This window comes from Chenopodium album, chromosome 4, assembly GCF_948465745.1.
Source record: "Chenopodium album chromosome 4, dcCheAlbu1.1, whole genome shotgun sequence".
NCBI lineage: Eukaryota > Viridiplantae > Streptophyta > Magnoliopsida > Caryophyllales > Amaranthaceae > Chenopodium > Chenopodium album.
This window is the reverse complement of record NC_137837.1, coordinates 57,026,558-57,047,903: the sequence shown is the minus strand read 5'-3', so window position 1 is coordinate 57,047,903 and position 21,346 is coordinate 57,026,558. Positions and strand designations below refer to the sequence as shown.

Here is a 21,346-nt window from a genome sequence, read left to right as displayed (position 1 = left end):
AGGTGAGACTTCTCTGGGAGTCTTGCGGGTTGACTGCACTGTTTGAGACCTCGGAGGCCATGATTGCCTCTAACGGGATTCACCACGTGGCTCGTGCCCTGGTGGAGTTCTTTTGGGACAACACCAACACTTTCCATTTCCCTTGGGGTGAGATGATGGTCACCTCGACCGACTTCAGTCTCATTACGGGACTGCAGTTTAGTTCTACTACGCTGTCGTTCAACAACGAGATCAGTGTCTTCTCTCCTGAGGTTGAGGAGCTGTTGGGTGCGATTGTTTTTTGGGCTTGTGCGGAGGTAGAGTTGACCCATTTTAGCGCCAAAGGCATTCGCCCATCAACGTTACCGGCAGCTTTCGAGGATGATGCGACCACCCGAGAGCAGCGAGTGCACATCTTTGTGCTTATCTTGCTGTCAGGGACGTTTTCGCCTAACAAGGGTAGTAGAGTACTGCATTACTACCTACCTGCGGTCCGTGATCTTCACTTGATTGGGACTTACAACAGGGCTAGCTTGGCCTATGCTCACTTTGTCCGGGGGTTACGAGACTCGTGAAAAAATCGGTCCTTCATGGGAAACGTCGCTCTGTCCGGCTTTTGGAGGGTCATAGAGGTATACTTTATCTCCCATAAAGTTTAGATCTAAGCTTTGTTAGCACTTACTGATACTTTTTGCCTTTTGTAGATCTGGTTCTACGAGTACTTTCCTTTAGTTGCGCCGGCGAGACCGTCGCCGCGAAGGTTTCTTGTGAGTGCCTGTTGGGGAGGCCGCCGCACTGGGATGTCTAGTGCTTATGTCTGAGATCAGATCATCTCGGTATGGTTCTTTGTATAGTTGAACACTTTTGTATTAACTTTGGTAGATTCTTATCTTATAGGCGTTCTTCGCAGGAGCCCGACGTGCAGTACTGGCCATGGATCGGCTTGGTTATCCTTGGGTTAGCTGCGCAGTATACAGCTGAGCGTCGCTATTTCTTAGGGACATACAGAGCGATTGCATATCTTGGAGAGAGGGTTGCTATTCAGCAATTCTCAGATACTTTCGTCGTTCCTGCTCCTCCACCGTGTCATATGTTCAATGGCGCAAGGTTGGTCAGCATGTCAAAGAGAGATGGTACCCTTTGGCGATCTTATACGATCCCTGGGCAGTGTTATGAGGAAGAGATGATGCCGCTGTTAGCTCCAGCCCCTGTTCTGGCTGAGGAGGTGGTGGTATGATTTTCATCTTTTACCTTTTGTTAAGTAGCCCCTAGGTAATGTTTTACCATCTTTGATTTGCTTTCGTCAGGCGGGACCTACTGAGTTCATGCCACCTCGTATGTCCATCCATTATTAGGGGACATACGGGCCGATCGAGGAGATGATTGCTCCGGCTCCTGAGGATGAGCGCTTCGTGGAGCGGTCTATTCCTCGCCACAAGACTCGGGTAAGCTTTATTTATTTGCAATTTTGTTCATGTATGTTATGCATTGTTGCTGAATATATTACTTTGACAGTTCTCGCGCGAGGTGGTCACGGCGATGGCACGGTGTATAGATGCCTTCCAGAGCTTGTTCATTCGGATGAGGAATGTGGCTATGTGTCGTCGAGCTGACGCCGTTTAGGAGGTAGATTTCCTTCTTAATTTTGCATTATTAATTCTATTTTGATTATTTCTGACTTAGTTTCTTCTTGCAGGGTCAGCCCATTCCTTCTCGTACCCGAACGAGACCTGAGGTACGGAGAAACCGGCGAGATCTAGCTCGAGACGTCGCCGTACTGGATCTGGCGGTCGGGGTGGTCGTTCTAAGGCTGCTCAGACCGAGGCGGTGGAGGGCTCGGGCTCTTCATCTGAGGGTGCACGTGTTGCGCCAGTAGGCTAGGGAGAGGCTACCTCGGCTCTTAGAGGTGGTGGGATGTACGAGGTTGGCTCGTCATCGCAGCAGCTTCCGCAGCCTCAGCCTTAGGGTGATCTTGGGTGGACGGGTCCTGAGTTGAGTTTTCCACCTCCCGAGGAGACTGGAGCTGCTGGAGAGGTTACTCCTCGTACGGCGCAGTTTTATGATATGATGGGCGTTTCTCATCATCTGCGTCCTGCGGCACTGTAGTTCATACCTGTGCTTTTTATTTTGACTTTGTATAGAACTTTGCCTTTATTAGACTCATTTATTAGACATATCTGTATATACATACTACTATGAGTTTAATTATTTAACATTTATTTTATTATTTTTCATTTTTTATGTGTATGTTTGTGTGTGCAAAGAATTGATAATTTACAATTTTGCGCAAAAATTCCGTCATTTTTATTATTATTATTATTATTTTTTTTTTTTTTGGTAAATAAGATTTTATTACCCAAGAGAGAAAGTTAAAACTTACAATAGCTAAGTTATAACTACCACCAAAACACCACAAGACCTGTAAAACAGGCCAACCCCCCAAAACCAGTTCTAGATCCTACCTAGCCACCTTCTAGGAAGGGTTCTAGGAAGGGCAAACAAACTGGACTCAGATTTCCAGCCACCTTCTAGAAAGGGTTCTGGAAACCAGGACCAGACAACAACACAAGCAACAAACTACAAGGCAAACAACTTAAAACCCACCAAAACAACAAAAGCCTAAATAAACAAAGGAATTATATTAAAGACAAGGCATATACAAGCAAACTGCAAGCTTGAAACCTCTGCCAAACCAAGAACAGCAGCACCTAGCAAGCACCAGACCAACTGCCACCAAGAGCAAGCAAACAGCAACAAGAACAGAACAAAAAATTGCACCACCTACAGAAAATAGGAGCAGCAACTACACAGAATAGACAGCAACAACAAGCAGCAGCAACAGATACACGGCAGCTGAAGCAGACAACAGCAGCAGCAAACAGCTGCACAGAACAGAAACAGCAACAGCAAGCAGCAGCAACACACAGAACAACAACAGATACAACAGCTAAAACAGAATAGCAGCAGCAAACAAGCACCATAACATCAAAAGTACAGGAATTTCCTGTCAGACTCAGAACACCTAACAGTAACCCTATATACAATTTCTCTGAAGATCACCTCAGCAGGATGACAGCTACTAGTGAACATTAAACTGTTCCTCTGAAGCCAAATGCTATGAACAGTTTCAGCAAAGAACATCAAATAGAGCCTACCCTTCCTGTTAGCTTTCCTGCAAAACCTTACAGCCCATTGTTGTTTAAGCTCAAAACATTGCACTGTCTTCTGGATATTCAGCAAATCAAGAATTTTCTGCCAAATTTCTCTAGAATAAGAGCATGTAAAGAATAAATGGGCAACACTTTCATCACAGTTCTGGCAAAAGAAGCACAAAGGATCATAATTAATATGCCATTGAATAAGCCTATCCTTAGTCACGATTCTATTCTTCAGAGCCATCCAAGTTATAAAAATGCTATTAGGAGAAGCTTGATTGTTACAAACAAGTCTCTTCCAGCTCACTTTATCAGCTTGAGGTCTTATTTTAGAGTACACTCTAGAGATACTCATTTTTCCATTATGAGTAACTCCAGGCCAACCACCAATGATGTCAATAACTTCCCTGCACCCTAGAATTTTCTTTAAAACCCAAGTGCACTTTTTAGGAATAGCAGCAGACCAAAGATCCTTGTTGCTGAAATAGTATATATGGACCCATTTAACCCATAAATTATCAGATTTATGAGCTAAATCCCATAGAATCTTGCAAACAACAGCTTTGTTCCAATCACTCAATAAAGTGATATTCCACCCACCACAAACTTTAGGGAGGGTCATATGATTCCAAGAAACAGGAGCTTTCTTATAATAAACATTTTTTCCAGTCCAATGAAACACCCTAAATCTGGATTCGATTTCCCTAAGCACCTTTTTGGGAAGAATGAAGATCTAAGCCCAATAAGCTTGAATGCCAAAGAGAACACTTTTAATGAGTTGTAACCTTCCTGCATAAGAGAGATGTCTAGCAGACCAGTTATCAATTCTAGCAGTAATTTTCTCAATCAAAGGCCTGCACTAAGAGATGGTCAACTTCTTAGAAGAAAGAGGAATACCAAGATACTTGAAAGGAAGGGTACCCCTACTCATCCCAAGAATAGCCTGTAAGTTATCTTTTTCAACTTCAAGTAAACCACCAAAATACACATCACTTTTGTTAAGGTTAGCAGACAAACCAGAGGCACTAGAAAACTTCTGAAAAGCATTCAAAAGAAGCTGAATAGAACCAGCATCAGCTCTAGCAAAGAGCAATAAGTCATCAGCAAACATCATATGAGTAATACCAAGCTTCTCACATCTAGGGTGAAAATTAAAATTAGGATCATGAGTCATCTCTTTCAAACACCTAGACAGATACTCTATACAAAGAGTAAACAGGAAAGGAGACATAGGATCACCTTGTCTCAACCGTTTTTGAGCTGGGAAAGGCTTAGAAGGAAAACCATTAACCATTATAGAATAAGAAACAGAAGAGACACAGGTCATAATCAAATTAACCACCTTTTGAGGAAAGCCAGTTTCCTCAAGCACAGTCTTAAGAAAGCTCCATTCAACAGAATCATAAGCTTTCCTCAAATCAATCTTGAGCATACATCTGGGAGTGATATATTTGTGAGTGTAACCCTTGATGAGCTCAGTAGCTAAAAGAATATTATCCCCAATATGCTTCCCAGGAATAAAGCCAGATTGAGAATCACTAACAACAGATCCCACAACCATAGCAATTCTATGAGTAAGCACTTTAAAGATTAATTTATAGACCATAGTACAACAAGCAATGGGTCTGAATTCTTTAACATAAGAAGGATGAAAGACTTTAGGAACTAAAGTAATTGTGGTGCAACTCCATTGCTTAGCAATAATACCAGTTTGAAAGAACTGAGTAACAGCAGTATAGATGTCATGTTTAATAATGTGCCAAGCCTTCTTGAAAAAGACAGCATTAAAGCCATCAATACCAAGAGCCTTGTCATTGCCAATACTAGCCAAAGCAGCATCACTCTCAGAATAAGCAACATCTGTAGACAGGATATCTATAGCAGTTTGGTCTAGCTGTTTACCAGCTCTCATAGTTTGAATATCAACAGCAGGAAAAGAAGAAGCTCTAGTACCCAGAAGAACCTTATAGAAACCCACAATCTCCTGTTCCACTTGAATAGGATCCTTCAACAATACATCAAGATCAGTAAAAATAAAATCAATTCTATTCCTACTTTGTCTTTGCTTCATAACAGAAAAGAAATAGTGAGAATTAGAATCTCCTAATTTAATCCAATCCACTCTAGCTTTCTGTTTGTATATGTGCTCCTGAATACTCATCCAATGCTTAGTTTGCTCAATAGCAGCAACTTCCTGAAGCTGTAAGTTTACATTGGTAATATCATAAGCAAGCTTTCCTTGGATTTGAATTAAAGCAGCATTTGCTCAATCAACTATTTCATCAATATTTGCAAAATATTTGGTGTTTAAGCTCTTAAGACCTTGTTTAACAGTTTTCAAATTATGCCAAACATCAAACATAGCAGTGCTCTTAGACACCTTAATCCAGCCAGCTTCAACAATAGAGCAAAAATCTTTGTGATCAGCAAGGCAATTCAAAAATCTGAAAGGCCTTCCCTTCCCAAGATTATGAGAACATACCTCAACCAAAATAGAACAGTGATCAGAAAGTAAGGGAAGGAGAAAGATAGCCTCAACAGAACTGTAAACAGACATCTAGGCTTGATTAACCAGACCCCTATCAATTCTAGTAGCAATCCTATCATTACCATGCCCTTTATTGTTCCAAGAAAAGAAAGAACCCTTACTCTTGATTTCACAAAAGTCCATGGTCTCAATACACTCTTTGAAGTGTTTCACCTCATAATCAGTAATAGGAGCACCATTAAACCTATCACCATCATGAAGAACAGAATTAAAATCACCAATGAGAAGCCAAGGATCAGAAGACACTGAAATGTTGCTAATACCAGTCCAAAGAGGAACCCTATCATGAATAGAGTGAAGACCATACACAAAAGTAACTAAGAAATGATGTTGTAAGTCTTTAGAACAAATATCAGTATGAATAAGCTGCTCATGAGAAGAAAGAACAGTCACATTCACTTTGTCCTGTATCCAACCAACCCAAATTCTTCCTTTATAAGAATGGTCATAATTGCAGAACCAAGACCAAGCTTTGCCAAACTTCTTCTGTAATTTGACACAATTCTTTAGTTTCACCTTGGTTTATGGAATACCAATTACATCAACAGACTGCTCAGAGAGTAACTTCTTGACAGAAGCTACTTTATTAGGGTCATTAAGACCCCTAATATTCCAAGAGATAACAATCATCCTCCCAGAGGGGGATTACCATCACCCCCGATAGGATTAGTGTGAGTATCTTCAAACAAAGAAGAATAAGGATTAGATCTAGACAAATCTGGTACAGGATGAGAAACACTAAAACTTCTATTCTTTCTGCCAACTATTCTCCAATCATAATCAGAGTTAGCTTTGTGTGTAGTAGGAGCTGGAGTAATAACAACAGCACCATGGACTGTTTCATTCACAAAACTAGATACAGGAACAGAAGCAGTAGCAGGATTAGGCTGCCTAGGAACCCAAACCTTAGCTTGCTCCTTAGTGCCAGGCTGTTTTTTCTGAGCCTGAGTCTTTTAAGTTGGAGCATTACAGTCATGACCAACCTTATTACACTTCTTGCAAAAAGGTGGAGACCACTCAAATATAATCTTTTGTTCAATGAGGTTGCCATCTAGATTCTCAACCCAAATACTCTTAGGTAAAGGTTTATTAATATCAACTTCAATAAGCAATCTAGCAAAAGTAACCCTTAATTGCTTAGAAGTACAGTCATCAGCATACAGAGGCACCCCAATAACACTTCCAATTCTACTCAAGGTATCAACCCCCCAGCAATTGAGAGGAAGATTAGGAAGTCTCACCCATAGAGGAAAAGTTCTGAGAACCTCAGAATGAAAGTCAAACTTATCACTCCAAGGTTTAACAATAGCTGCTCTGCCATAGAACATATGTGGACCAGCATTCATAAAAGTATGCATATCATAGTCATTTTGCATCTTAATCAAGAAGTAACCATCATCGTGCCAAAATATATCAGGTTTAGCAATGGAATTCCAATTTTCAGAGATATATCTATGCACAACAGCAATTGTAGGGTAATAACCAATAACATAGAAAATAACAGAGTATTTCCATTTGAGGTTACCTGCTTGCAATTCAGCACTCTGCAACTGAGCAATAGACTTTCCATTTTTAAGAACAGGAGCAATAAAAGCCAGGGAAGCTCCTTTAGCAGTGAGTTTGGGATTAGATCCTGGATTAGCTTCCTGAGGCACCTCAGCACCCACAGAAACACTATTAGCATTCTCAGGCACACCCATGCCATCAGTAGTAGAGTCTGCTCCAGTATTCAATGGAACAGTAACTCTAGGAGCTCTAGTAACTAATCGAGTTAGATCTGGAGCAATATCTCCAAAACTGAGACTAGCACCAGCATTACGAACATCAGAATTGTTGCCAATACCCTTCAATTAAGTTGGATCTCCTTTAATAGTTCCAGGATCCAATGGAACAGTAACCAGAGAAACCCTCGTTACTGTTTCATTGGATTTCTGCAGAAAACTAGGTAGAACAGATTGGTGATTCAATTCAAGAGCTCTAAGTTCAGTTCTAGTAATCTTACCTGCAACAGAAGGATTCACCAGATGAGGAGGTGGTGTAACCAGTTTATCCATATCAGACTCCTCAGGGATCGAAGAAATGCTTGCAGAAAAACCATCAGCATTGAGTTGATTCAAGCCAGAATTTATTGAAGTCAAAGATGCTAAGTTTGAGGGTTGAGGAGTTAGAGTTGCCTGCTTCTTCTTCTTAGCTATAACCAATCACCGAGTGAAGAAAACCAGCTCAGAAAATCGCCATGGGAGAGAGAAAAGTCAAGAAAAAGTCAACCTTCAAATAATCGTCATTTTTATTATTGATATAGGGTATCCGACTTTCTCCCCCAAAAAAAGAAAATGGAAAATAAAAATATAGGATTTACAAAAAACTTAAAAATTAGGTATAAATAAAATCCAAAAAATATAATTATATAATTAATATATTTAATTAAGAAAAAAGGTAAAAAAAAAGATAAAAAATCTTAAAGCCATTGTTCAAACTCGAATCAGCTTGAAAAACACGGTTTTTGAAAAGCTCGTATGATAAGACATGTCAGCGCCATCTGGCGCCACGCGTTTTGCGTTAGCGCCAGACGCTAATTCTTAGCGCTTGGCGCCAGAGTCTGGCGTCTGGCGCTGATGAGCGCTAACTCCGAATCCTTTCGGATTGAAACCTTGCCGATTTTGTGTATAAATAGCCCCCTTGATAAGCCGATTTTCTTCATAATTTCAGTAAATTAAATATAATATTAGCTTTTGAAAAAATAATAATCATGTCTTTAATCTCTAAGAGTTTTACCAACTTCACTCATGAATGGTGTTGGTCTCTTACTGCCAAGGAGAGAAAAGAATTAGACTTTTTTTCATATGGGGGGTATTTATGGTGTCAAGGGGGTAGATCTTGATATAGATTTCATTCATACTGCCTTAGAATATTGGGATGTGGATACTCATTGTTTTAGACTAGGGTGTGATAAAATTAACCCTTTGCCGGAAGAATTCGGTTCTATCTTAGGCTTCCCTGCATTAGATTTTGCGGTAATCCCTAGAATAAATGAATATTATTATAAGGATTTCGAGCGCTTCTTTAATTTAAAAGAAAAAGATCTAACAAATATAGTAGATGGTACCATAGTTAATTTGAAAGAATTTTGTCGCCATTATTTTGATAGACCTTATTATGAGTCCTTTCATGTTTATAGAAGAAGGGCTTTTCTCTTTTGTATGCTTAACCAATATCTTCTCACTAGTGGTAGAACTAATGAGGGTAAAGCAATTATATCAATTGTTTTGGAACAAATTGAATCTGGTAGAAACCCAATGCCACTAATTGTTATAGAGACTATGCTTAGTCTTGATGAATTGAAAAGAAATCCAAAAGCACCTTTTCGAGGCTCTCCAATTTTATTACAGGTAGAAAAAATAATATTTTTAATTACAGAAATCAAAAACATAATTTTGTATAGTAATATTAATTTATTTGCATTGATTTTTTTACAGGTGTGGCTAATGGAGAGACTAGAATTAATTAGTCCTCCCGACAACGTTGAAAAATACACTCTAAATTGCTTTGTGAGAAGGAATAAACGCTTCTCTAAGATGGGGCGCCATGAATGGAAGAAGGTCTTTTCCTCTTGCAACTTTTCCATCAAGTGGGTCATCCCTTGATAGAAAATAGAGCAAATGGTTTGTGTCAACAAGCAACCTTCTGCCATCTTCCATGTTTATCCAAGATGACTTTTTATTATCCCTGCAGGATAAAATGACAATACGGCCTACTTCAAACAATTCCTTCCGAGGATCTTCGTCGTCCCTATGAATTCTCTATTTCTCAGGAAGTAGAAAAATTTGATGCTTATTGGAGCGCTAGACCTTTATGAGAAGTGATTACCCAAAAGATTCCTCCTTCCTTGCCCAATGATGTGGAGAGGTGGCTTCTCAAGAAACCTTCAAAGGACATGAAGAAAAATCAGAGTAAAACTGATGTGAAGAGTCGTCTAGGTGACAAAGTGATTCCCGTTAAGGAACATTTGGGTGAAAAGGTTGAATGCAAAACACATACAATGCCTAGGAAGAAGATCTCTTCGAAGGATAAAGGGAAGAGAAAAGCTGACACTTCAAAGAAGAAGGCTTGGGTAGAGAAGAAACATGGAGTCCTAGATAAGGGAGAAACTATTTAATCCATAATTGAATGTAGGTCCTCTAAAGGATGCCTAGCTAAAGTCATGGATGATGAAGAGGATGCAAACAAAAATTGGAAGAGAGCAAAGACAGAGAAAAAAGATTAAAGCATTTCTTAACTTTTAATTATTAGACTTAGTTTTAAATTTAAAGTTAATTTGTTTTATTTAAGCTTTATTTAAATTCCATTAATAATGTAATTGTTAGTTTATTTTATTAATGAAATTTTAGCCTTTTAATTTAATCATCTCCTTTAAATTTAATTTATTAAAGCAATGAAAACAGAAAATTTAATTTTTTAAAATTTTTTCGAGTACGGAAGTCGAAAATTTTCTGAAAGTCACCGAAATACTCCCAGGTACTCCCAGAAATATGGCGCCGCTTTTTCACAACTGGCGCCAGCTTTGGCAGTCTAGCGTCAGGCGACGGACGCTGTCGTCTGGCACTAGTGTTAATCGGCTAGTGACGAAACTTTTTCTGTGACGCCGATGCTTCGTCGAACTTCTGTCGAATTTACTTTTAACTCTGGGATGCGAGGTTTGCAAAAAGTAAAGTGGCCGCACCCGTAAAGGGTTGCCTACGTATCCTTTCTTAAGGAATCAAGCCAAACGTAGCTCTCTTGAGTATCCTGCTCAAGTAATTATGGGTAGTATTTTTTTCATGTTCAAGAACTCATTGCCATCCATATCAGTTAATTTTGTTGCACCTCCTGATAGGATTGTTTTGACAATATAAGGTCCAGACCAGTTAGGCCTAAATTTACCCCTTGGATCTAAAACATTCTTCCTTAATGATTTTAACACCAAATCTCCTACTTTGATGTTTCTTGTCTTGACCTTCTTATTAAAATACCTAGCCATTCGAGTTTGATAGCACTGAGTATGATGTAGAGCTTCTAGTCGTTTTTCATAAAGTAGAATTAGCTTCTCATATCTTGCCCTAGTCCATTCAACTTCATCGAGTTTGCTTTCTAATGCGATGCGTAGAGATGGTATTTCTAGCTCTACAGGTTGTACAACATCCATTCCACAGACCAAGGAGAATGGCGTATTTCCTGTTGATGTGCGAATTGACGTGTGACAACCCCACAATGCGAAGTGTAGTCTATTAGGCCAATCCTTGTAATTTTCTGTCATTTTCTCGATGATAGTCTTTAAATTTTTATTAGCCGCTTTGAATGCTCTGTTTGCTTGAGGTTTATAAGGAGAAGAATGATGGTGTTGAATGCCATATTTTTGTAACAGTTCTTCACACTCAGCTTGAAAGTGATTTCCATTGTCACGTATCATTTCATGTGGGACTCCATATAGACAAATAATATTTCTTTCAATAAAGAGTCCTTCATGTTTTGCGGTGAGTTTAGCATACGATTGTGCTTCGACCCACTTTGTGAAGTAATTAATTGCTACTAGGATATATTCATGACCTCCTGTTCCTGGAGGAGTGATTTTCCCTATAATGTCAATTCCCCATGTAGAGAGTGGCCATGGTGAAGTGTAGGTGTAGAGTTGAGATGGAGGAACATGTTGTAAGTTGGTGTAGATTTGGCACTTAGGGCATCTTTTTACGTATTGATGACGATCCCTATTCATGGTAGTACAATGAATCCTTCTCGCATTATCTTTTGGACTAGCATTTTGCCATTTACGTGGGTTCCACAAATCCCTTCGTGGACTATCCTCATTGCTCTTTGAGCGTCCTTTTTTCCTACACATAAGAGAGCTAGACCCTTAGGTAACCTTTTATGTAACTCGTTACCTATGAGTACGTATTGGGAAGCCAAGAGTCCTAATGCTCATTTTGCTCTTTTGTCAGCATGAGGAGGGTATTCTCCTTTGGTGACATAATTAAGTATATTCGTATACCACGGTTCTTCTTCTTCTTCTTCATCATCTTGGATCACTTCATCATCTTCTATAGCTTGAATATATGCCGGTTTATGATTTTTTTATATAGTTAGAGCAATTTGCTCGATTTCTGTAGGAATCCTAACCATTGAGGCTAGTCTTTCCAAGGCATCAGCAAATTGATTTTCCTCTCTAGGTAGATACATGTATTCTACCTTCTCTAACTGATTAGTGAGAGTTTCCAGATAAGTTTGGTAAGGGGCTAGACTTTCGCTCCTTACATTCCTTCTCTTAGACATCTGGTTGATTATCAATGAAGAGTCCCCGAATATTCGTAATTTCTTCACTCCCAATGCCAAAGCTGTTTCAAGGCCTACCACACATGCTTCGTATTCAGCAGCGTTGTTCGTATCGTCAAAATCTAGCTTTATAGAGATTGGAACATGCTCTTCTTTAGTTGATACTAGTAATACTCCAACGCCACATCCTTTTTGGTTTGAGGCTCCATTGAAGTACAAGGTCCATGTATCATCTTCTGTGACCATCAAGTCTTAGTCTGGAAATTCATTGTCGTGTATTGGCATTGAATCTTCTATTGGAAAGTCCGCTAGAAAATTTTAAATGACATATCCTTTGATAGCTTTTTGGGGTATGAATCTTACATCAAACTATGCTAAGTTGACTATCCATCTTGATATGCGCCCATTGAGTGCAGACTTCTCGAATAAATACTTGAGTGGATCCACTCGGGAAACTACAAAGACTGTATGCATGAGCATGTAATGTCTAAACTTGGTTGTGGCCCACACCAATGCGAGGCACAATTTCTCAAGTGGTGTATAGCATACTTCATACTCGAGTATCTTTTCACTTAGATAGTAGATTGCATTTTCTTTACCTTCTACTTCTTGTGTAAGCATGGCTTCCATTGTTTCTTTGGTAACTGTTAGGTACAACCTAAGAGGTATTCCTGGAAGAGATGGTGCTAATACGGGAAGATTTGCGAGATAGGATTTGATCTTTTCAAAGGCTATTTGACACTCGTCATCCCATATTACTAGTACATTCTTTATAAGCTTTTTGAATATTGGTTCACATATTGTTGTCAATTTTGATATGAACCTGCTTATGTATTGCAACCGGCCAATAAATCCTCGAATTTGCTTCTTGGTTTTGGCCAGTGGCATTGACATGATTGCCTTGATCTTGGTTGGGTCTATATCTATTTCTCTAGAGCTTATGACATAACCCAAAATCTTGCCTGAGGTGACTCCAAAAGCACACTTGGATGGATTCAACCTCATGTTGTATTTTCTTAGCCTTTCGAAGAATTTTCTCAAGGCTACTTGATGGCCTGGGTGATCTTTTGACTTCACAATCATATCATTCACATATACTTCATATTCTTTGTGCATCATGTCGTGGAGCAAGGACGTCGCTGCTCGTTGGTAAGTAGCACCCGCGTTTTTCAACCTGAATGGCGTTACCGTGTAGCAGTAAGTACCGCATGGTGTTATGAAGGTTGTTTTCTCCATGTCTTCTTTTGCCATGAGAATTTGATTGTCCCCGCGTATCCATCCATGAACGAGAGAAGTGCATGATTTGCTTTATTATCTACCAGAATATCGATGTGTGGTAAAGGGAAGTCGTCCTTTGGACTTTTCCTTATTTAGATCTCGATAGTCGGCACACATTCTTACCCTTCCATCCTTTTTCGGAACTGGGACGATGTTAGCCACCCATTCGGGGTATTTGGATACCCTGATAAAACCTGCAGTTATTTGTTTTTGAACTTCTTCTTTTATTTTAAGAGCTACGTCGGGTTTCATTCGACGAAACTTTTGTTTTATAGGTTTCATTCCTAGAATTAGTGGTATGGTGTGTTGAGCTATTTCTCTATTAATACATGGCATATAATCAAATAACCAAGCAAATACATCGATGAATTCTGTAAGTAGATTGATTAAATTAGTTCTTTCGTGTTCATTAAGTGTTAATCCGATTTTAACTTCTCTTTTAATGGTTGAATAATTGAGATATCAACCGTCTCAGTTTCCTTAATTATCGGTGTTTTATTTTCAAGTGTTTCCATTGCTTTAATAAGTTCTTTGTCATTTTAATTGTTAGTTAAGCAATGTCCGTCATCTAGGGTTAAAGAAAAGCACGAGGAGAAAGAGGAAGAAGACATATTATTAAACTCAAAAATCATTACATCAAAAAGAGATATGTCCTCAGGGACTTGATTACTAAACTATCCTAGGGGAAGAGATAAAAGAAGGGAGTGCTACAACTAAGGACTTAGATGACTCTATAGGTAAAGACTCTGACTCAGACGACTTTTCGAACATCGGTCCTTGCCCTGTCGTTATGGAGATTCTCCTTCCACTTGGAGTAGTCACCTTGATTGTCTTGCACCATCCTTGTAGTGATCCTTCTGCTGGAGTGATGAGCTTTGAAAGGTCAAAGCTTTCGCTTTGTAGGACCCTTTGGATGAGCGAGGAGTTATCCTCTATGTACGTCGGCTCATCTTTTTCTCTCCCAAATAGTAATCCCTAGACATTTAAGTCAAAGCATGGGGGTGCTTTCTTCTTGTGGATACAAGTTGGGATTTCATCTAGAAAATAGCAATCTAGGAAAATTTCGAATCCCGGTTGCCTTATGCCATTTATGACAAAAGAATCGAGAAATTCGTAGCAAGGATAATCCTTTCCTTCTTTTATGAATTGTCCATTGAGAGTAAAAGGATACTGATCCATTGGGATTGCTTTCTTTTGGATACGGCCATTCCTACGCGCCATAGACCTTTCCTGGGCTCTCTTGAGATCTTCCCGAGTCGATTCAAAACCAATTCTAAAAGTATCTAACTTAGGGAGGCCAGGTAATTCCAGCGGTTTTTCTATTCATTTCTTCTTTCCTAGTGTCATTCCAGGAAAATGCCCTTGTTTCTTAAGAATAGCGTTTATTGTCATATTGGAGTGGGGGTCGTGGAAGAGAGGGGTCCTTTCATCCTCTTCGATTAAGGAGACCTCTTTATTAAAGCCCCACAAGTCATCATCGCTTTCATCGTGCTCCACATTAATTATTGGATTTTCTATAGCTTTAATCCTCATGGGTGAAGCATCGATCGTAATAGGAATTCCTCCAACTAAGGCTTTTACCTATTGGTGGAGAGATGAAGGGACGACCTTTAGGTCATGAAGCCAAGGGCGTCCCAACAGTAAGTTGAATGAGGCTTTTATATCTACCACTTGAAATGTAGTAGCGTGTTCTATCGCTCCCGCCGTTATATTCATGGTAATCTTACCAAGAGCATGACGATGAGTGTTATCATAAGCTCTTATTCCTTATGTTGGCGGGGTTAAGTCTTCATCCCTTATGCCTAGAATCCTCGCAGTTCTAAGTGGACAAACATTAATTGCTGATCCATTACCTACAAGACTCATAGGGACGTTCATCCTCTTGCAAACTACTGTGAGGTTTAGTGCCTTATAATGCTTGTTACCTTCTAGAGGTAAATCCTTGTCAAAAAAGGTGATCAAGTTGATAGGACTAGGGAGATCACTCGTAAAGAAGTTAGCCAACCCCTCAGAAGTGGTGTAAGAATCTATCCCTATCTTATCCAAGTCATTCATCACTGCCAACCTATGCTCTCGAGATGTTGCTAGAAGCTTCCATATATTCATTTCAACCTTGGTTTTCTTGAACTGTTTGACAATATCATTGTCTTTTATGATAGGTATGGGAACTTGCTGCGTAGTCGGTATAGGTTATGTTGAAAAGGGAGGTTGCATTCTCCCGGAACTTGTGAGGACGTCTAAAGATGAATCTTCTTCAACCCAGAAATCATCCGTGGAATATGACACTAAAGGTGGAGGTCCTACCATGTCTTTTAAGTAGACATATTCTTCATCACTATCCCAAACCCCATTAATTCTTATGTCTTCCTCTTATGGAATTTGGACTGGCTTGTTGTCATCAATCATTTTCTGAATTAAATCTTTAAATTTAAAAATAGTTTACAATAGTGTGATCGCCTGATTTATGGTATTGACAGTAGAAACTATCTGTCCTTTTTAGCGATTCAAATGGTCTCGGTTTGAGAGGTTTGGCCTTGCCACTCTCGAAGAGCATGTTGAACATTTTAGCGTATGAAATTCCAATTGGAGTATAGAATCTATTACTGTTCTTAGGTCTGTCAATTACTTGTAGAGAGAAGGGTTTCCCAGTTTTCTCGCTAGCTAGAGGCAATGGGATCTTTTTTGCTTCCATGAGATCTTGAATAAGATTTTTAAACCTGTAGCATTTATCAGTTTTATGACTGTTTCCTCGATGGTACTTGCAATAGGAATTAGGATCCCATCTTGAAGATCGTTTTTCTTGTGTTGGATCCTCGGTAGGGCCAATACGTTTGGTTAGTCCTCGATCATAGAGACGATCAAAAGTAGCATCATAGGTCATTCCAATGGGTGTGAACTCTCTCTCGGATTTCTTTTTCGTGGGTGGAACCTTGTCACACTTTTTCTGAAGCTCCACTAATTGTTTTTTCGCAACTTCGAGAGCTTCACGTATCAAGTTTGACCCCTCCCACATGGAAAACATAAGCAACCGTAAATCATCTTTAATTGCTAGTTCAGGAAGTCATCCATGGCATCGAAAAAGATCTCCTCCTCTTCTTTGATAGCATGGATTTCTTCGATAGGCTTGATGAGAGATGAGGGATCAACCTCGTTTTCTTCATCAGAGATGGCCAAGGAATGAGCGAGAGGCGCATTAAGTTTGACCCCTCCTACATGGACAACGTAAGCAACCGTACATCATCTTTACTTGCTAGTTTAGGAAGTCATCCATGGCATCGAAAAATATCTCCTCCTCTTCTTCGATAACTTGGATTTCTTCGATAGGATTGATGAGAGATGAGGGATCAACCTCGTTATCTTCATTAGTGATGGCCAAGGAATGAGAGAGAGGCGCATTGTCAATGCTCGACTTCTCACTGGCTGGAGGCAATGACAATTTGTTGTTATCGATCAAATCTTGGATATCTTCCTTTAGCTTCCAACAAATTTTGGTAAGATGGCCCCTACCTTGGTAATATTTGAAATGTGCATTGGGGTTCCAGTTAGTTGTCCTGTTCTCGACTGGTGGGTCCCCAAATGGTCCAATACGAGTTATAAGACCTTTAGCATTTAGTCGGTTAAATGCGGTGTCATAACTCATACCTATAAGAGTAAAGTTCCTCCTAAATGGTTTCTTTTGTCCTTGATTATTCATAGCAAGGACTTCACTTAAGTTAAAGAAGCTAACATTGTTTGAGTGGGTGGTTTTGGAAGAAGAAGGATTGTCGTTCTTCTTGCCTTTCCAGCCACTGTTGGAGTTACTGTTAGCAGCTTTCAACTGAGCCAGGTCGTCTTCAATATTAATTCCAATGTCATAGAGGGCCTTGAAGGTATGGAGATTATTCTGGTATTTGAGAAACTTGGAGTACTTTTCTTGAAGGTTCTTGATGAACAACCTCACACATTCTTTTTCTCTTTGTACTTCAATCATCTTTGCACAGGTTTCTCTCCATTTGTTGAAGAAAGAAGTGAAACCTTCATTCTCCTTTTACTTGAGAATTTCAAGTTCCCTATAGTCAGGTTCAACTTGAATGTTGCACTTGTACCTATCAATGAGAGCGTTTACTATAGATTCCCAAGTAGAGGCTCTTTCTTTCTCAAGAGAGAAGAACCATTGTTGGCAAACGGTTTCAAGAGATAGAGAAAACAAAGAGGGAAACACCTTCTTGTCAATACTCTTAATGCTCATTATTGTTTCGAAGGCTCTTAGGTGAAAATAAGGGTTGTCAGTCGCTTTGAATTTCGGGATGTCGTTGGTGTTAAATTTCTGCAGAAGAAGATCCTTGTTTACCGAGACCCCTTATGAGCTAATTCCTTGAAACTTATAGTTAATAGACAACTTGCTCAAGCTTTCTTGCATGAGGTCCATCTGTTGTTGCTTCACAGGATTATCGATTTTGAGGGTTAAAACCTTTAACGCCTCAGTCAAAGTAATCAAGTGGTTCCTGAGCTCATTAACTTCCGCTTGAGTTTCCATTATCGTCTTAGCTTTCCTTTTACGAGCGATTGGTTTGTCAAAAGTTGAACTTGAATCAAAAGGTGGTCTTTGATCAAACGCCCTTCCATTCTTGACCACGCGCTGTAAATTAAACCATTTTTGTTTTAATGACTTGACTCAAATTGACTTTGACTTTACGAGTTTTGAAAAAGAAAAAAATTGGGTGCATATTAGGGTGCATATTTTTGGCAAAAATAAGGTGTGTATTTTTGGGAGTTAAGTATAGGATCAAACAGGTGGTTTAATTGCAGGATTAATATCCGACTTACCCCCAAAAAAAAAAATGACGGAAAATATGCGCAAACAAGACTCTCTTAAACATGGTCAAAGTGTGAATTAAATGTTAGTGTGTGTTTTACATGATGAGTGTAAGTGACATGCTTTGACTTTTGTGTAAGACCATGGGACTTAGTACCTAGACTCGATTAATGACTTGACACGGTATTATTTTCAGTAAAAATTAACCGAATTGATAAGCAAACTGTTCAATTAGATACAAGGTGATGACTCGAGCAATAAACTGAACTGTCGCCAAAACGACAAGACTGGCGCCTCTCTTTGCAGTGTAGCACCAGACGATAGGACTGTCGCCAGGCGCTACGCTCCACAGAGTGGCGCTGCAGTTTAAATCTTGGCACCATTGCTGGAACATCGATATGAAACTACTTTCAGTATTATTACTCTACAGGGTATGCCTAAAGTCGTACTAAGTCAATTCTGATTAAAGTATTAGACTTTAATTACTCAAATTAATTAAGTAATTAATTAGGCAAAGTTCTTTTAGTCATAAATCAGTTTGTTTAGTCTTAACACAAGTCAAACAAATGGTTAGGAAAAATACATAGAGTATGCACAACCAATAATGCACAATTAGTCAAGTAGGCACAACATGATGCAATGAGTTTGCAACATAACCATAGCTCTAGCTCTCTTAAGTTCGGGATATGGGTTAGTCAAAGAGGGTCCATGGTTAATTGCCCAGATGCACCGCGCGGAAGCCTCAACGTGAATGGTTGGCGCTAATTGGATAGGACACCGCGAGTTAAGAAAAACTCGCTTCCATGGTTTGGTGAATTCAACATTCTCGGATGTACCCTTTGTTGCTCAGAGTGTTCAATCAGGTAGATGGAGCATGAATTCCCAGAGGGTTATGGGTTTCAGAAAAGTGAGAAAAACTCAATCAGGAAGTAGGATCGAGCAAACAGCTAAAATCTGGTCAAAATTAGAAAGCATATTTCAGGCTCGGTATTGGAAGAACTTGGCGCCAGCAAATAGGGGTCGACGCCACAATTTGGCTTTAGCGCGTGGCAAAAGAAGCTGTCGCCTGGCGCTAAAGTCAAATAATTGGCGCTAGACTTTGTTCCCTGACGCTAGTTCCTACATGCCTCAGCAGCTTTCTGTACTCGATAAAATTTTCCAGTTTTGCGCAGCATTATTTCGGTCCTAGTTGTGAAAGATTTTTCTACGTGTAAAAATCCTATGTTATAACTCATTAAGGATGGTCTTTCCAATGAGATATTTTTTATGCATATGATAATAATGTTAATCAAAAGTACGCACATGAAATACTTAGAGCTTTTTGAGTTTTATCCACTAATTCTAAATCATTGCCGAAATAAATTTCAGGAATTAAAATAGAAATCCTCCCCAGCGGAGTCGCCAAAAACTGTAGGGAATATTTCAACCATTATCCCTAGCTTGAACCCCACTGTGATCATACACTAAAGTACGGTGGCGTCCAAAGGGAAGGAAGATAGAGCAAAAGAGTCGCGAACAAGTTTTAGGAACTTGTAAACCAGTCACGAGGTGAAGGTTACACCCCTTAACGATCTCGGAGATCTTCATCTCCAATAGGTCTGGAACCATGACTGGTAGTTCGGGGATGAAGGTACAAATCCAACCTAAAAGAGATTAAACCTGCCCTAATAATAGGCCTCCACTTTATTCTGATCGTATTCATGTGCGCTTTCTGACTAACATGCAATCAATAGGATTAGCCCTAAACCTGTTTAATCGATGTTGGTTGAATATTAATGCACAAATAAACTATTATTGGCGATCACTTGAATTAAAATCAAATTAACCCTAAAACAAGATTATTATTTATCTTATTAAGCATGATTACAAGTACCAATTCCCTTTAAACATGCATAAAAGGTGTGATCAAGCAATAACAATAAAAAATAATATCAATCAACACAATAATAATAATAAATCATCATCATAACAATTATAATCATAATATTCATGTTAAAGCATAATAATAGCAAGATCCTAGGCATGATACTAACAAGATTAATAACAAACCCTAGCATATCACTTAGCAATAAAATTCAAAGCTTTAGCCCTAACACGATACTAATATGAATATTAGGAAGAAAATAGGAGGCATCACAGGAATCACAATTGTCATATTTGATATTAGAAATTTTAGTTATTACCCTAAACATGATACTAGGAAGATCAAAACACCCTAACATGACACTAGGAATCATAATAACAACCTACACATGATTTCTATATCATAATATCATTGAAACAATTAAAGCACTTACTTGGATGCCTCGTACCTCTTTCTAATAACAAAATACACGCGCTGGTAACTTCAAGGAAAATAATAAACAAACAATTAAATTAAATAATTGAAATAGAGATTTCGGACCAAACCCTCAGAAATTAAGACCTTTCACGTCTAGGGCGAAGGCAACTTCGAATTTGGCTAGGTGTGTTTAGGTCTTGTGAATGCGGAATTTTGTAGAGAATGGCTATAGAGGGAGAAGAATTCTTAAAAAACTAGAGAATAAGAAAACTAGAGAATTCATGCTATTTGGTGATTTTTGATGATTGAAAACAGAGGTTTTAGGAGGATATTTATAGAGAAAATCAGCCAAACGGATAGAAAAACAAATCAGAGTTTCGAAGAGAATAAAATGGGTTCGCCTCAGACGCTGAACATTAGCGCCAGGTGCTAAGGCTAGCGCTAGGCGCTAATCCCTGTCGTCAGGCGCTAATAATTAATTTCACGCGTTTTCTAAATTCTGATAAAATTTAGCCATAAAGAAGGGCAAAATCGTATTTTCCTTAAAAACATCCTTTTATTCTGATTAAAACTCCAAAAAGTCAACCAAAGTCAATTTATCAATGCTAATTGAATTTTGAATGAAAAGAACCTTCTAGAAGAATCAAAAAGAGAAATATCAATTCTAATTGCATTAGGAATGATAAATCCATATTAGACCCTCCTCTAGATCATTGGACTACATATAAGAACCAAATCGGGCCCAGTTCAGTAATTTTGCCATAACTCATTCATTATTCATCGAAGTTGGGCTTATAATATATTGTTAGAAAGCTCTTTTCAAGCCCCATCAAACAATACCATTACTGAACCCTTGTTATGGACAAAACCAAAACTGGATTGGTTGTTTTCTTTAAATAGGTTTTCAAAAACATAGAGAAAAGAAAAGAATAAAAACTATCTGCAACACTAGGCTTTCCACACTTTCACTTCATTCGATTATGATTTGATGTGAAAGATACTCATCA

At 39.0% G+C, this 21,346-nt stretch overlaps 1 protein-coding gene across 1 annotated transcript; it reads right to left on the bottom strand.

The window, feature by feature from the left end:
* Positions 1-5,691: 5,691 nt before the first annotated feature.
* LOC145627951 (uncharacterized) lies at positions 5,692-6,312 on the bottom strand. The gene is made up of 2 exons (XM_081680291.1): positions 6,216-6,312; positions 5,692-6,113 (listed from the first exon to the last, which is right to left on the bottom strand). Exons 1-2 carry the CDS (start codon positions 6,310-6,312, stop codon positions 5,692-5,694), a joined length of 519 nt encoding a protein of 172 aa, XP_081536417.1.
* Positions 6,313-21,346: the final 15,034 nt, after the last annotated feature.

Coding starts and splice junctions, on each gene's coding strand:
- LOC145627951 (XM_081680291.1), bottom strand. CDS start 6,312: ATGATTGTTATCTCTTGGAATATTAGGGGTCTTAATGACCCTAATAAA. Junction 6,114..6,215: donor GCAGTCTGTTGATGTAATTG/GTATTCCATAAA, acceptor ATTCTTATAAAG/GAAGAATTTGGGTTGGTTGG.